The 17977-nt window shown below is 39.0% G+C and overlaps 1 protein-coding gene across 5 annotated transcripts; it reads left to right on the plus strand.

The window, feature by feature from the left end:
* Positions 1–586: 586 nt before the first annotated feature.
* Serbp1 (SERPINE1 mRNA binding protein 1) lies at positions 587–16412 on the plus strand. Of its 5 annotated transcripts, none has more exons than XM_059257918.1 (8): positions 587–1076; positions 4703–4856; positions 5415–5555; positions 5665–5754; positions 6413–6487; positions 11051–11228; positions 14682–14855; positions 16014–16412. In XM_059257918.1, exons 1-8 carry the CDS (start codon positions 764–766, stop codon positions 16068–16070), a joined length of 1182 nt encoding a protein of 393 aa, XP_059113901.1. In that variant the 5' UTR covers positions 587–763; the 3' UTR covers positions 16071–16412. The 5 variants fall into 5 exon arrangements, with proteins under 5 accessions (XP_059113901.1, XP_059113902.1, XP_059113899.1 ...); XM_059257919.1 differs by having other exon boundaries at positions 5683–5754; XM_059257916.1 differs by having other exon boundaries at positions 601–1076; positions 6368–6487.
* Positions 16413–17977: the final 1565 nt, after the last annotated feature.

Consider the following 17977-nt stretch of genomic DNA (forward strand, 5'->3'; position numbering starts at 1 on the left):
GCAACCCAGATAGTTCAACTCGTCTTTTTGATTCGTTCTGCCACCTAAATTCACGTCTCGGTGCGAGCGAACTCCGAGTTCCGTTCCACATTAAACCCAAGTGCTTCGATTCGCTGCAAAGCTGGAGGATGATAGCTCCGAACCCCAAACGCTAGGGTTGTGCAGCCGAGCGGCCGCAACCTGCAACCTACGGGAGGGTAGTGTGACACCTCACCCCCCCGGAAGTTTTTGAGGCTCCAGTTACTAGGTCTGGGAGTCACCTTGACCCTCTCAGAAAGGTGGAGAAAGTCCTCGGCCGGAGAAGGGCGGGGTGGGCGAAACCAAAGACAAGAGAACACTTTCGTGAGCAGAAGACACGCTCACGTTTTCCTGTTTTCAGGGGTAGCTAAAGACCGAGAGAGTTTAAGGGTGACAAGAGCAGGTGGCAGAACTCCGCCCAGCACACGCTTCTCCACCTTCAGCTAGCACGCTTCACTCTCTCCGTGAGATCCCGCCTCCCAGGCGCGCGCGAAGAGTGGCTGCGCGGTGCACGCTGGGGGTTGTGGTTCAGGAGCGCACAGCCGTCTCAGGACGATCGGGCGAGGCCTACACGCCCCATGGTGCTGTGCGGCGCAGGCCGCTCCCGGATGTGTGCCTAGCGCCGGAAGAGAAGGCGGCCCCCTTCTCTCGGCCCGGCCATCTTGTGGGAAGAGCTGAAGCAGGCGCTTTTGGCTCGGCGCGGTCCGCTGCAATCCGTGGAGGAACGCGCCGCCGAGCCACCATCATGCCTGGGCACCTACAGGAAGGCTTCGGCTGCGTGGTCACCAACCGATTCGACCAGCTATTTGACGACGAATCGGACCCTTTCGAGGTACTGAAGGCAGCAGAGAACAAGAAAAAAGAAGCCGGCGGGGGCGGCGTTGGGGGCCCTGGGGCCAAGAGCGCGGCTCAGGCCGCGGCCCAGACCAACTCCAACGCGGCGGGCAAACAGTTGCGGAAAGAGTCCCAGAAGGACCGCAAGAACCCGCTGCCCCCCAGCGTCAGCGTGCCCGACAAAAAGGAGGAGACGCAGCCGCCGGTGGCGCTTAAGAAAGAAGGTAAAGCCGGGCGAGGCGGTGGGGAGCCCCGGGGCTGGCGGGCAGGACGGGGGCGTGCGCCGCCGCTTTGCGTGTGCAGCGGCAGGGCCCGCGGAGCCCGCCTCACGGTCCCCTGCCGGTGCCCGGAGCGTGGCCGACCCCGAGTCCACGCCGCCGCTCGCAGGCTCGGTGGGAGCCTTCCCGCCTCGGGCTGGCTGAGCGTGCTGGGAGAGGGCAGCCCGGGCGTTCCCGCCGATTCGGGCCGGGCGTTCGCCGCCTGCCTCTCGGTGCCCGGGTAGCAGCGCGGGCACGTTTCCTGCCCGGCGTGCTCCTGGGGGCTGCTGCTGCCCGCTCTGGGCTCCTGCCCTGCCATCTTGTCCCACAATGGCGCGGACCTTCAAGGAAAGGCCGGGGGGGGGGCTTGGGAGTTTCCCACTCGGGCTGCGTCTCAGTTTGGGGGCGCACCGTTCGAGGGGAGGGAGGTGGTGTTTGGGTCCCACGTGCGCTTTTTGTTGCACCCCTTTTCGCTCTCGTGTTAAAACTTCACTGTAACTTCCTGGCGTGAATGAAACTGTTGGGATGGAGAGGAATTTGGCCCCCCTCTTTTTAGAGGGAGCTCTGAATGAAGACCGGTCATGAGCAGGTCCCTTCTCATGTCGCGATCCCTTCTTCCAACTCCCTGAAGCCCCCAGGTCATAGGGCTTTTCCTGCTTTTGGCTTGGTGGGTAAAATGAGTGCCCAGCCTGTCACGTCCCGGCCGCCGAGCTCCTTGGAGTCCTGCAGCTTTGCCTCCGCACGTGCGTGAAGCGTGGTCAGGTCTTCATTGGCGGTTAATAGTCCCTTCCAGGGCGCTGAAAGTTCCGTAGTTGTTTTGATTTTCTTGTAGCATTCTTCCCCAATACTGGCTTATTGTGGGTGAAAAGGCAAAGCAATTAAGGGTTAAGAAAGTGCAAAATCAATAGCAGGTAGGTATAGAATCTAAGCTGTGAGTCTTTACAATTGCCATTATATGTTAAAGTTGCCTCTTACTGCCTGCCACGTGCTCATGAAAGGAATTGTTTAGGTTTTGGTTTAAGGTATCTTTTTGAGCGCGCGCGGGGGGGTGTCTCTCTCTCTCTCTCTCTCTCTCTCTCTCTCTCTCTCTCGGCTTTGAGTAAACCTAGTTGATTGAATAAAAGGAAGAATTCTTGTGCTAAAATGAGAGATTTGGAAGGGCAGTCTGGAGTGTTAGGAAACATCACCTGGGCAAAAGTACCCAGCCGATTAAGCTTCTTGACATCACACAGTTGAATAAGGCATTTAATTCTTGTGTTAAGAAATTGGCTGGTGTATTTATTTTAAACTGTTTACTTCTTTGATGACACTAATTAGAAGAAAGTACATGAATAAGTTGTGTCTAAAACACACCAGGTAGATGCCCTCACTCATTAAAATGTTCAAAGCATGAAGCTTAATTGAAATTACTCAGTTTTCACCACGAATCCAATCTATGGTCTTACCTGGAAACTAACATTGTAAGTCATAAATGTAGGGAATTTTTATTATAGCCAGGATTGTTTGTCATTTACTTCAGTCCTTTGGAAAACTTATTCACTCACATTGCTGATCGACATTATCAGCATTAGTATTTCAATTTTTTTTGGTATTGGGGATTGAACTCTGGACTTTGCCCATGCTGGGGAAAAGCTGTTTCCTACATCCCCAATTCTTAGATCACTCTAAAACCAGAGCTTCTTAGAACAAGGGTATACATAAGGGGAAATTTTGAATAAACATGTCAGTTGTTCTCTGTATTGGGTGGTAGTTGGTACCTCTAAGAAAGGAAAGAATTGTTAACCTACGGTGTGTCTCGTGTCTCGATAACACAATGCTGGAATGTAATGGTGTCTATTTGAAGAACTTGAGAGTTGGCAAAATGTTAAGTGTAGACCAGGTTTTTGGATTTAAAAAAGCACCAGGATTCTACTGCAGTTACAATTCAAGTATAGGTAAGTACATCAAAACAACCTTGCGTGTTTTAAAAAGTATCAATAATTTTTCATTAGATGAATTTACTTTTTGTGGTGATATTGGTAGAACCCAGCGTTTTGCACACTAGCCTATAGTAGCTCTCACTGAGCAACACTCCCAACCCCATAATGAGTTTAATAAGTTTTTCTGATTATGTAGGCCTCATTGAATATTGGGTGGGGAAGCAAGCCATTGTTCCTTGGGTGTGTTTAGCTTGGTTATCATTACAAGGACTGAGCTGGTTCCATAGCTCCACCCTAACACACTGTACCTCTGATGAAATTTATGTAAATGTCTTGGTATAAGGTCTACATTTAGGTCTTGTCCAGAGAATTTACAGAGAATGAAGTTTAAATATTAATTTCATCTTTACTGTATGACTAGTTAGGGCTATCTGAACAAATTGGTATATCCTGATGGTGTTCCGTTTTCTTAAACTAAGTCACATAACTTAAAAAACAATTTCTGAGCAGTTTTTTGACTGTCAAAACCTGTGGTTTGGTAATTAGAGCATACCTGAAATGGTAGGCATGTATTTACCATCAACTTGTCCTTAAGACTACCAATAATTCAATTCATATTGGTTCTTTTTTGTGAGTTTCCTATGTTATCAAAAAGAAAAATGAAGGTAGAAAAATTGATTTAGGCTTTAAGTGTCACTTAAAGAAAATTCTGTTTTGTTTTTTGAGGGTGGGTACTGTGACTGAACTCAGGCCTTCCCATGGTACTATCATTCTGGATGGTTGCAGCCTTCTTAGTACATAATTGCTAAATGAGGATCTTTCTGTGTGTGATTTGTGAAGATGCTTTGAAAACAGATACTTGAAAGAGCAGACATAGAAAAAGCTTTCTATCCATACCAATTATGTAGTATTTCCTAATGGTTACACAATAGTGTTAAAAGTTAGAATTGGGAATATGTATATAGATTTGTGTATACATACTTGGACTTTGAATGTTAATGAGGAAAGTGGTGTTTTTTTTTTTTTTTTTTTTTTTTTTTTATTAAATAGCTCTATTTGCTTGCTTGAGGTGGAGTTGGGACATGGTCTCTGTAATCCAGATTGGCCTTGAACTTCCAAACCTGCCTTGTGCCCCACTCTTCTAGTGTTAATATTGTATGCACCATGTCTAGCTCAAATAGCTATTTTAAATTAGTTTTTTTTCTTTCCTAGAGCTCATAAATGTCTTTTATTTTTCTTTCAGAATTATAATTTTCTAGATTTAAGAGTTCTTTACTGCCTTCCCCCCTGCAGATTATATAGAAAAATAATAGTGTGAATTTCAGTGTTTTTTAAGGGGCATATTTAGTGAATATCCAGTGCTTGGTTATTTATTACTGGCTACTGGTATTAGCTTTGATGTCTTTAAAGCCAAAAATATATCACAGGACTGAAATATCTATAAGTTTAAAATTTTGTAGTAGGCTTTTGACTTCTTGGAAAGTAAAGGTGTGATGGTGCCCAGTGATTTCCAAGTCAGTTCTAAGTTGTAGATGAAGTTTGAGATGTTTACTGTTGAATAAAAATGTCCTAAAACAGTTTGTTACACATGGGTGATGCCCATCAGCCTTAATAGTCTAGCCTAAACTTTTGTGTTGTAAAAATGATTTGCTTATGCTGGTTGTTTGTCATAAGGAATAAGGCGAGTTGGAAGAAGACCTGATCAACAACTTCAGGGAGAAGGGAAAATAACTGATAGGAGACCAGAAAGGCGAACACCTCGGGAAAGAAGATTTGAAAAGCCACTTGAAGAAAAGGGTTCTGAAGGTGGTGAATTTTCAGTTGATAGGTAAGCTTTAAACAAGCTTTTCCCGCTTTGTTCTCTTATAGTTAGATCTTAATGTAAAGCTGTAAATTGAGCATAATTGCCAGGTAGTAGTTGGGGTGGTTACTTAGGTGTATTTCAGAGAAAAGTGAGTATATGTTGTTGCATTTATATTTATGGATAACCTGTTCTAATCTCTTAATAGTAAATATTTTGAGTCAGTGGCCAGTTTCTTTTCCTCCCTTTGTCCAGATACTGAGTTTAAAAGGATAGTGGTATTGTCTGTCACTCATCATGCAAGTTGGATATGATTATTGTAGTTAAGAGTATTGGTGAATACAAGTATGACTGATGCAGTGAGTCAGTAAGGGAAAAAGTGTACTGGCAGCAATGCTTTAAAGAATAGCAAAAGTTTCTAATTCTTTCTCCCTTTATGTGTAGAAATAAACTTGGAATTACATATATTTATTTGTTGAGTTATAAACCAGTAAGCATAGTCCATATTTTTGAGCCTTGGAGTGGATTTTCCCTGTTCCTTTTTCTAGAAACGTCAGAGGTATAATTTTAAAATTTGTTTTGTAGACCGATTATTGAACGGCCTATCCGAGGCCGAGGTGGTCTTGGAAGGGGTCGAGGAGGCCGTGGACGTGGAATGGGCCGAGGCGATGGATTTGATTCTCGTGGCAAACGTGAATTTGATAGGCATAGTGGAAGTGATAGATCGTAAGTCTCACTGATTGTTGTATGTTTTAGATTTAAATGTGCTTATTTAATAAAAACAAAATTTGAATTTCTAGAACTAAAGAGTATAATGTTAACTCAGTTTTGTTAGTTCTTTTTCGCATTACAGTGGCCTGAAGCATGAGGACAAACGCGGAGGTAGCGGATCTCACAACTGGGGAACTGTCAAAGATGAATTAACGTTGGTATTCTGATTTTTTTTTAAGTTAAATAATTTGAAACCAAATGCTTAACTTACTAGAGGCTTGTCAGTACTTAAATTTTGTTCTGGAGATAAGAATGGATGTTCTGTTTCAAAGCTATAGCCTTATAATATCTTACGGGATGTTTGTATTTAAATAAAAATAATTAAATACATGAATAATTTTATTTTAGTGATAGATGTACGTAGTTTTTCTGAAGCCCCATGATAAAGATACTGGGAGTATTATGACTTCAATTGTTTGAACTCTAGTTATCGTAGTCTTCCTTACAAAATTTGGTAAGGCCCTTCACCCCCATTTTTGTATTTTTGAAATGGGTCTTACATACTCCAGGCCAGCCTTGAACTTGCTGTGTAGTTAATTATAGGCATCCACTATTACGTCTGACTTATAAAATCTTGTTTTAAAAGTGTGTAAACTAATTTAATAATTTGTTTTCTCTTAGACGTCTACTGAAGCGTAAAATGAATAGAATAGAATAAAATTAGTAATAAAATACATAAAGAATGTAAAAGTTTTTACTTTGTTATGATGGACTTTTGGCTACGTGTACATGGACCTAGATGCCTTTCTTTTTCTTTCTTTCCTTAGAGAGTCTCCCAAATACATTCAGAAACAAATATCTTATAATTGCAGTGATTTGGATCAATCAAATGTGACTGAGGAAACACCTGAAGGTGAAGAGCACCCAGTGGCAGACACTGAAAATAAGTAAGTGGTTATGTGTGGAGGAGATGTAATGCTCCAACTTGGGAATTTGTCTGGATTTTTACCAATAAAGTAACTCAGGAGACTTTCTTGCTTTGAGACATTGTCTTGCTGTGTAGTTCAGGATGGCCTGGAACTCAGTATTCAGTATTCTCTTGTGTTACCTTCTAAGTCCTGGGAGTACAGGTGTGTAATACCATGCCTGACTAAGTGTTGATATGATAATTTTACTGTTTTTATACACCTTAGAAAAAAATAAGGAATATATGTATTTTAAGTAAAATCTTTAAGCCCTGATCATAAAAATCAGCTGTTGTTACCCAGGTATGAAGGAAAGGAGCAAAGTACTTTGCATTTGAATTTAGGAAGGGTAATTCTAATGATAGCTGTACTACGCTGAGATTCTGAATAGGTGGAGTGTGCTAAACTGAACTAAGCTGGGCAGTGGTGGAGCACTCCTTTTAATCCCAGCACTCGAGAGGCAGAAGCAGGTGGATGTCTAAGTGCAAGGCCAGCCTGGGCTACAAAGTGAATTTTAGGACAGCCAAAGCTGCACAGAGAAACCCTGTCTCAAAAAAACAAAAAGAAAAGAGAGAAACCAAACTGAACCAAATTGTTGGTATAAGAGATGTTTGTAGTGTTCAGTTCAATGCAATCTCAACATTGTCAGTTTTAAAATCTATATCTTAAAACTTTAAAAAACAGCTTTGTAAAAAATTAGGCTCAGACTGAAAAGCAATGATGAGAATGCTCATTAGCATTCTTTTAAAAGTTCATGTGTATGAGTGTCTGCAAGTTCATGTGTATGAGTGTCTGCCTGCATGTGTGTTAAGCGTATTGCATTCATGCAGTATCTACAGAGGCCAGAAGAGGGTGTTGGATCCCCTGGAACTGGACTATTAAGTAATGCTACAAGTAAACAACGGGGTGTGGGTGTATTTTTGGCATACTGATTTTATTTCCTTTGGGTATGTTGTGGAACTCAATCTACTGGGCATAACATGAGCATTGCTGTCCTGAAATCGTGGCACCTGTTGCTAAACTAACATTTATTTATGGGCTTGCAGGTGGTCTGAGGGCCCCTACTTTGAGTATGTATAAGTCTTTAATGATTGCTAAGGGATGGGGGGGGGGGGCTCTTCTCTGTTGGTGTTACTGCTCATAGGTTTTCTGTGTTCCTGTAAATAACCACTCACCCATGCTCCTATAAATAACTAATGAAACTCATTGGTCCACCAAGCAGGTGGAATAATTTTCTTAACTTGTGTGTGCTTGTCTGGAGTGAATACATGTTTATTCATGTCTACCCAGGAAAAGTTAAGCTCAGCACAATATGTGCCCAATGATAAAATTTTTGATCTGTTTCTAGTTTTTATTCTTTTGAGAATCTTTGATTTCCTTTGTAGTTGTATTGATGACATTTCTGAGGGTATTTTCTCATCATCCTCACTAGCATTTATTTCTCTGTTAATAGCCATTTGTGACAAGGGTGAGATGATCTCATTGTGATTTTGATGGTGTTTTGTTTTGTTTTTAGTCAGGGTCTTCAGTAGTCTGACTGCCCTTGAACTATGTAGTGGAGGATTATTACTTATGTATGATTCTTTCCAAGTACTGGGATTGTGGGTGTGCTCAGTCATGTCTGTTTTGCATTGCTAAGACTTACCTCAGGACCTCATACATGCTAGGTATGTACTATCATGTGAGTTACATCCCCAGGCCCATAGTTTTCATTTACTTTGTGTAACAGCCTTGGCTGCCCTAGAACTCACTTTGTAGAGCAGGCTGGCCTTGAACTCTGCTGGCCCACCCACATTTACCCCCCCCCCTTTAAGTTAGATTATGTGGGTGGTTTTTTTTGGGGGGGCTCTTGGGCTGTTTTGGATTTGTTACATATTTTCTATTAGTCACTTGAATGGGTTACAGGTATTTTTTTCCATCTGTGCACATTGTCTTTTAGTTTGATGTAATTCCATTAGTCAGATTTTGCTTTTGTTAACTTGCCTTTGGGGTTTCTTTGGCCAGCCAGTTCCCTGAAGGACACCCTCCATTTAAACTTCGTTATTTTAAATTTTACGTGTATGAATGTTTTGCCTACATGCATGTGGTATATCCATGGAGGCCAGAGGAAGTTAATTGGATCTGGGTCTGGAGTTGTAGATGATAGCCTGTATGTAGGTGTTTGAATGTGGGTCTTTGGGAAGACTGGCTAGTGCTCTTAACTGCTGTACCATTTGTCCAGTCCTGTTTGGTTTTTGAGACAGGGTCCACTATGTTGTAGTGCTGGCCTAGAACTCTAGACCAGACTGTCTTTAGTTCACAAGAAGATCTATCTGCTTAACTGTCTCTAGTGCTGGGATTAAAGGCATGTGCTGCCACTCCCTGTTCAAGTCATTTAAAATTTTTAACTGTTGAATTGGAACCTCTGAGACTACATCAAAAAAAAATTAGAAATGTGATATGCTGTTTTGGTGAACAACTCTTGTTTTTGTTTTTTTTTGTTTTTTTTTTGTTTTTCGAGACAGGGTTTCTCTGTGTAGCTTTGCGCCTTTCCTGGAATTCACTTGGTAGACCAGGCTGGCCTCGAACTCACAGAGATCCTCCTGGCTCTGCCTCCCGAGTGCTGGGATTAAAGGCGTGCGCCACCACCGCCCGGCGGTGAACAACTCTTAATGATGAGAGGAAGCATTGTATTTTGTGGGCTTGTTGAGATAAGGAAACAATCACTAGAGTATATCAAAGTAATGGAATTAGATGGTCTCTTGCGTTAAGAATCGGGGTGTGTGTGTGTGTGTGTGTGTGTGTGTGTTTTACTTTGGAGGAGGGGTAAGCATAATGGGGATTAATGGTACCTCACAATACTCAGCACATCCTTTTCTTTTATTGAACATATTTGAGTCGCTTTCAGGGTGATCCTCAAAGATTGTGTTTCTCAGAAGGAAATGATATATTCATGGGGTATTAGAAAGGATTCTTCTACTTGGGACCTAGAAGCAGTTGGGGATAATTGTTCTAACAAAGATGATGGTCACCATTTCAGAGCAGTCTATTCTTAGAAAGTAGGGGGAAATGGATTATAATTTTTTATTTGCAGGATAAGTTTAAGAAGCAAAGTGGTCTTTCAAGGTCTTTAAAGGTAGGTATCACGGACTGTCGACTAGTGAGTCACGAGGACAGTTTTCCAGAGCTTTAGTTCTGTCATATGTAAAAGTGACTTGACAGACTTGATGTCCAATGTCTTATCAAGAGCGAATGTAAATTTGTTTCAGGAAGTTGTAAGATAGAATCTGTCCAGATATAAAGAATTACATAAAGATATTTTAGCAATGATGCTAAACTAAATCACTTGCTATCTTTGGAAGGAAGCAGAGCTCTCAAAATAGCAAATGATTTGTTTGGTGACATTTGGAATTGGACTAAGATAATGGATTCCTAGGCCAGTGCTTTATGTAGAAAGGAGGACAGATAACTATTTTGATATAAATATTGAAAGCAATTTGTTTTGTGGACAGTTCCATTACTGATGAAACCTCAGTCTTCTGCCCATATATTAGAGGTTGATTTGAAAGTTGGAGTTATATAGAGTTTCAGATTTGTAGGAATCAGGCTTGTATACTTTGCTAGAATGCTAGTAACTGAAGTAGAAGAGCAACAGATAATGATTTATATATGAAATGAAAACGATGGGGTTATGGAGGTATTTCAGTCAGTAAATCGCCTGCTGCTCCAGCTTTAAGACCGAAGTTAGGTCTAGCACTCACATAAAAGCCAGGCGTGGGTGCACACCTGACCAACCTTAACCCTCCCAGTGGGGGTGGGAAGATTTTCTAGAGCCATCCAACCTAGCCAGTTGGTGAGCTTCAGGTTCAGTGAAAGATCTGGTCTCAAAAAATAGAGCAGAGAGTGATCATAAAAAATACCAACATTGACCTTTGGCATACCTTTGCATGCACATGCATGCATGCACCATATGCAGTTTAGGAGAAAGTAGAACATGAAATCAATTACACGAGAGGGTACAGTTTAAAATGTAGTTTCAAAGAAATGTGTATTACAGGTTGATAAGGCCAATTCATGGTATAATCATTTAAGAAAGCAAGTTGTAAGGTAATCTGTATTCACAAATCAATATGCAAATGAATTGGTCTCTACCATTCTTGGAGTTGGTTGCTGGGTTATAACAGAAAGCTGCGTTTCTTCTCCAATAGTCTTTCTAACAGATACTAAGAGTCAGGGTCATTTTCCTTATTGTAATTTGAAATATATATATATGTGTGTATATTTAAAAAATTTTTTTAATGTATATAGGTGTTTTGCCTACTTGTATGTATGTGTACCATTTGCTTGCCTGTTGCCTATGGAGTTCAGAAGTGGATTCCATATCTCCTGGAATGGGAGTCACAGGATTTTAGGCAGCCATGTGTGCTGGGAACTGAACCTCAGTTTCAGTTCTCCGGGAGAGTACCCAGTGCTCTTAACCTCTTGGCCATCTCTTCAGTCCCCCAGAATTTTTTCTACAAATTTGTAACAACCATCAGGTATAAAATTTAAATATCTTTTTCACAGGGAGAATGAAGTTGAAGAGGTTAAGGAAGAGGGTCCAAAAGAGATGACTTTGGATGAGTGGAAAGCTATTCAAAATAAAGACCGAGCGAAAGTAGAATTTAATATCCGAAAACCAAATGAAGGTGCTGATGGACAATGGAAAAAGGGATTTGTTCTGCATAAATCAAAAAGTGAAGAGGTAAAATTGTTTGAATTTGTTCATTTGTGCCTTGAATTATAATTTTTGTTTTAAATTTCATATGGATAACTTTTGTTTGTTTTTTTGAGACAGGATTTCTCTATTTAGCTCTAGCTGTCCTGGAACTTGCTCTGTATACTAGACTGGCCTCACACTCACATAGATCCACCTGCCTCTGCCTCCCAAGTGCATGTACCACCACAGCCCAGCTAATACAGATAACTTTTAAGCTTTATTTTAGACTTATTTGGTGTAGAAAACTTAATCAGAAAGAAAGAAAGAATATTCAGGACTTAGAAAATGTTAGTATTTTTCCTTGTTATGGAATGGTGTCTTTCTTATAAAGACTGATTAGAGTTTCTTATGTAAGAAACATGGAAACTAATGTAAATACTTCAGAAAGTCATGCTGATAGGGGCTTATGTGAATATGAATTTAACCAAATTATTTCTTAAAAATTTTTTTCTAGCAGCTTTTGCTGGCCTTGATACATGTATTCATTCATGTAATAAATTGGGCTGTGTCACTTATTTTTGATATTGGGAATTGAACCCAGGAACATGCTAACATGCACATGCTCTGCCATTGAGTCATAACTTCTGTCACTCAATTTCTTAATACATTTTGGTTTATTAGACATACAAATGGCTGAGACCAGTATAGGAAACACTGTTAGATAAAATTGAGGTTAAATAGAGTTGGTTTTCTAAGTTTAGAGAAGGCATGGTTTTTAATATTTACTCCATAAAAATATAAATGAGAAAATTGTCTTAGATGTCAGGTCTTAAAAAAATTTTTATCCCAGTTCTTACAGATAAAATTGTTAGTGTTACTGATTGAACAATGAAAATTAATGTAGGAGTTTCCATTTAGAATAATAAGTGGCCTATGTTAATATGAAAAAGGTTTACCTAGGCTCTGGCTTTTCCCATTAAAATCTAGTTGAAATATTAGGTAATTCATTAATATATTGAAGTCTTTGTGTGTTACATGCATGTTAAGATGTTTCCCAATTTGAAATGTTTTATTCTGATAGCAGTCCTATTTAGCTGTGTGTTTTTTTTTGTTTTGTTTTGTTTTGTACCTTGTTTTCAGTTAACCTATAGTTAACTAAGGTCCAAAAAATAGTAAGTAGAAAACTGTAGAAATCCATAATTTTACATTGCACGCCATTCTAAATATTGTTGTAGAAGCTTAGCATTATCTTGTACTCTCTGAATGTATGAATTACCGATTTACAACTGTATCTGCATTGTGTATACTATTTGCCTATTCGTTAACTAATAGCTCATATATAGGTAAAAGCATAGTGTAGGGTTTGGTGCTGTGGTTTCAGGCGTCTCCCGAGTTTAATGTCCTGCAAATACTAGGGACTGCTGTATCATGCAAGGTAAGGTGTAAGAAATTTTTGAAAATTGCTTCTGAAAAAATTTGGAACTTTGACATTATTTATCAAATCACTTATATTTGGGTTAATATATTTATTGTGTCTTTGTCATGTGAATACTTAAACAAATATGGGCTTACTGATTTATTTAACACTGATATTACCTGTATGGCAAATAATGAGGTGGTTCTGAGAAGGAAGAAATGTGGTTTGGGGAATGGTAGACTGAGTCATTGTACTGACAGATCTGAGGTCAGAGCAAGTTGACATCCTAAATGCTCTAGAGAGATAAGTGAATTTGTCTGGTTTCATCACATTCTAGAAGTCAACCTAAAAGTTAGAAATGTGCCCTAAACATCAAAACTTTTTTGTAGTAAACCATCCAGATTTAAGTTTGTTTTGTTTTGTGCTCTAGAAAGTTATTGACATCGATGGTTTGAAATACCAAACATTTAAACCCAGATAAAAGACAAGCTATAAAAATGATTTTTTAATTTTCGTAGTGCTTTTGTAGATTTATATTTAATGATTTTTAGATTTCCTTAAAATTTATATTTGAGAAACTATTGTCTTTAAATTATTATCATAACTAAAGGGATAGAATTTAATTTGGGTATCAGTATATGGAAACATTAATGTGAACAACGTTCATTTGTGTTTTTAAAGTAGTTATTAGCAGCTGTGATACAGGCTATAAAGGACAGTGTACTTGTTATCCTTCAAAATAGATTTTATATGTATTAAGAATAAATAAAAAGTAGACTTTTGTTAGCATAAAGCAAACTTTTCAGCCAAGGAGTATAACTAATTTTATCCAGAATATATAAAGCTAGAGGCATTAAGCGGTATTAAATTCTATTAATTCCTCCTTCCAGGCTGAGACATCTTACTTTTGTAATGTCTCATTTATTAGTAAAGTGCTTTTAGTGCATTTAAGGGGTGGACTTATGTATAGTTCTAAGAATCTCACGTAAAGTTTATATTGTTTGACTTTTGAAGTTGGCAATTTATGTGGAGGAGCAATGAAGGCTGAGTGAGTAATCCTTGTCTGAAATGCTTGAAACCAAACATGTTTCAGGCTTTGGGAGATTTGTGCAGAACATTGCTAATTTAAAAGTTGGGGTGCACAAAAAATTTAGTATTTGAGTTAGGCATGCTTGCTCAACTTACAATTGTATGTAAACAACAAAACTTAAATGTGTACATTCATTCTTGGGTAGGAGGGTCTAGTTTGGAAGAGTATAGATTAACAAAAATCTCAGATTTATCACTAGTAAAAACTATATGTCTTCTATCCAAAGATCATCAGGGATTCACATTGGCATTCCAATTTTAAGGACCTGTTGTGGATGTCACATAGATTTAACTGCTGAAGATTTAGTAGAGTGGGAACTTGTCACTTGGATTATCACCTGCAATTCAGAGAAATTGATGATAAAGGAAAGTTAAAAGAATTCCACAACAAAGTTACTACCTGACCCCCAAGTGAACTGTACTACCTGTAGAGCTAGAAGTGGATGCTGTGGAGTATCTTTTTGTATGCTGTGAGGGTGTTGCTCTGATTGATTGATTGATTAAATAAAACACTGATTGGCCAGTAGCCAGGCAGGAAGTATAGTGTAGGCGGGATAAGGAGAGAAGAGAATTCTGGGGAAGTGGAAGGCTGAGTCAGGAGACTGTCAGCTGCCCCATGAGAAGCAAGATGTAAAGGCAGAACTGAGAAAAGGTACCAAGCCACGTGGCTAAACATAAGTAAGAATTATGGGTTAGTTTAAATGTAAGAGCTAGTCAGTAATAAGCTTGAGCTAATGGCCATACAGTTCGTAAATAATATAAGCCTCTGTGTGTTTACTTGGGTCTGAGCGGCTGTGGGACTGGTGGGTGAGAGGAATTTGTCCTGACCACCGGCAGGCTGGGACACAGGAAAATTTTAGCTACAAGTGGATGTATTCATTCACACAAAGTACAGGATTAATAATTGAGTCTTTAGAGAGAAAGTACATTTAGAAATTTTGCAGCATTACTTTTATATTAATTAACCCAAGGGCCTTCACTTACCATTTTAGGCTCATGCTGAAGATTCGGTTATGGACCATCATTTCCGGAAGCCAGCAAATGATATAACGTCTCAATTGGAGATCAATTTTGGAGACCTAGGCCGCCCAGGACGTGGTGGCAGGGGAGGACGTGGTGGACGTGGCCGTGGTGGACGTCCAAACCGTGGCAGCAGGACTGATAAGGTGATTTTAAGATGCTTTTTTTCTGTCTTAAGCAATTTAGGACTTGTAAGAGATTACTGGCTGGATATTCTGGAGGGTGGGGGATACAGAACTAAAGAAAGAAGTGACTTATTTTCAAGAAACAACAATTTGCAATAGTTTCACTATGGCTCCAGCCTGACTGGAACTGATCTGTGTAGACCAGCCTGTCTTTGAACTCTTTGATCTGCTGTGAAGTGCCGGTAAACATATGCACTGTCACACCAGGCATTAGTTTTATTTCTGTTTAAAGGACTTTAATGATTATAGTAGTGCTGCCATTGAGTTGAATTAAGCATACTGTTGAATTCTTATTTTATGCTTGTCAGGGTGCTGTGTTAGGCTTTTTGCATGCTGGCATAATTTCTTTTTACTCTGGGGTGTTTATCCTCACTGCTGAGTAAATTGAGGTATAGAAAATTCTTAGGATTGCTAAAGTTTCCGTGGAACATACTTTATGCCGTGATTTTTAAGAGTGGGATACAATATTAATTTGTTTATGGGTGCTATGTTAGGCTGTTCCCAAACTGCAGTCAGGTCTCACCCTCCCAAAGGTCCTTTATACCACGTCCAGCTCTAAAACAAATTCTTAGTGAGAATTTTGATAGATGCTCAAGGAGTTGATTTTGAATTCAGAATTGTCTGTTGACAAAGTATTAGGGATAACTTTAATGTCCAGTTTGAAAAACAAACCATATTTATTTTATTTTTGGAGCTTTTTTGTTTTGAGACTGGGTCTCACTACATAGCCTTGGCTGTCCTGGAACTCATTGTAGACCAAGTGGCCTTTGCCTTCCAAGTGCTGGGATTGGCAAAATCTTGTCCGAAACAGGGTGGGGAGGGGGGCAGGAAACGTATCAATCAGTGGTAGAACACTTAACTTAGCAATATACAAGCTCTGTACATGAGACCTAGCACATCAGATAATTAAAGTATTTCATTGGAGAAATAGAGTTGTTGCTGGTGTATGTATAGTTTTATTCTGATGTATAATTTTGTGTCTAAAAGCTTCAATCTATTTTATGTAGTGTTTTAACCTGAAGACTTTATAGAATTCAGTGTCTAAATATAGACAATAACAGCCTATTTTTAATATTTGAGAATTGTGGTTAATTTTTTGTTTTTTTTTTTCCTCCTCAGTCAAGTGCTTCTGCTCCTGATGTAGATGACCCAGAGGCATTCCCAGCTCTGGCCTAACTGGATGCCATAATACAACACTGGTTCCTTTGTGGACCCTCCTGTTCAAAGCTTTTGCATGCTTAAGGATCCCAAACAACTAAGAATTAAAAAAAAAAGACTGTCATTCATACCATTCACACCTAAAGACTGAATTTTATCTGTTTTGAAAATGAACTTCTCTAGCTACACAGAAGTAACAAATATGTTAGTCAGTTTTGTATTTAGAAATGTATTGGTAGCAGGGATGTTTTCATAATTTTCAGAGATTATGCATTCTTCATGAATACTTTTGTATTGCTGCTTGCAAATATGCATTTCCAAACTTGAAATATAGGTGTGAACAGTGTGTACCAGTTTAAAGCTTTCACTTCATTTGTGTTTTTTAATTAAGGATTTTGGATGTTCCCTCAATTACAAGCCGGTTTTAAATATTAGGCACAAGACTGGTTTTAATATCTGCTTTGCATTTTCACACATGGTCAGCTGGGACATGTAAACTTCTGATTTACCAGATTTTATGCTGCGTGAAATACTAACCACTATGTATTTTAACTATATATTTTTATTTGGGAGTTGAATTTTTTTCCACAACTTATGATAGCTGATATATACTAAATCTTTATACAGAATTATCAGTACTTGAATGAATTCAAAACACATTGGTTTATTAACTCTTGGCTCATGCATGGTTTATTAGGTTCAAATTACATCTGATTCACCTATATTTACTTTTAAAATGTGTGGCTTCCCCATTTTAAAAGTAAAACTAAACACTGCTTTTGGAACTTGTGTAAGCTATTACTTCTTTACAGATACAGCCTGTGTTCAGTAAAATAGTTTTGTGGGTGTGGGCAGAGTAAGTTAGTTTGATAATGCCTAACAGTTAAACTTGTGTAAAATAAGAGCCTAGCCATTTGATATTTGTGTGCGAAAGGTCCCCAAATCAAGGTGGTTATCTGTAATTAACAATCTTTATTTTTGATTTATATAAACCAAAGGGCACTCATTGGTTACTATGCTGAGATGGAAAACTATCTTGTAGTATTTCAAAACCAGCTTTACTTAGTTTGGAACAGCAACACCATACGTAAAATACAAAACAATATCTTGTTTATGAACTTACTATATATTATTATGATTTTGCCCTGGTTGATAGACAAATGTATATCAGAAAGTGCTATAAGTTTCCATTTCCTCCATTAGAAAAATAGGTAATTAATGGATTTTTGAACAGAAGCATCACTGCTTATTAAAAAGTATGTACACAGAATTATCCAAAAACAAGTTTTCTAGGATATTTTTATTCACATTTATTAATTAACCAGGGAAGGAATTTTATTCAAAGCTTTTAAGACTTGTCAGTTGTCAGTTTTTTTAAATCTGTTGTAATTTTAGAAATAATGGAGATCTTAAATCTTACATTTGCTAGTTAGATGATTGGTTTTTATGTACACATCTAAATGATATTGTATAGTACATTTAGTTATTCATTTAATTGCATTTACTTATCTGGTTGCCACCAAGTCTGACAGCTTGAAAAGAAGGTTTTTTTTTTTGTTTTTTTAAATAGAACTTGCTGCACAAGTTCTGTACTAATGCCGATACCTAACTTTTCACATGTTAAGACACCTCTCCAGAGGTAAGGGTTAGCCCATGTGGACTTGTTGGACCTTTGAGAGTGCAGCATATGCACCCTTAAGTCAGTATGTTTAAACTTTCAAGTATCTTAATTGACTTTTTAAGAGTAACACCTTTATAAATTCAGATTTCCAGCAACATATTGCAGAAAACACCTTCTCTTAGAAACAAAGGTTTTACTGAGTCGCTGTCACCAGAAAACACAGTGGCATTTGCAACATTGTTGCAACTTTCAAAGTAGGTTGAATTTGAAGAGGTAGGTCTATTCTTTCTGATAACCTGTGAGT

The sequence above is a fragment of the Peromyscus eremicus genome, chromosome 3 (assembly GCF_949786415.1).
Source record: "Peromyscus eremicus chromosome 3, PerEre_H2_v1, whole genome shotgun sequence".
NCBI lineage: Eukaryota > Metazoa > Chordata > Mammalia > Rodentia > Cricetidae > Peromyscus > Peromyscus eremicus.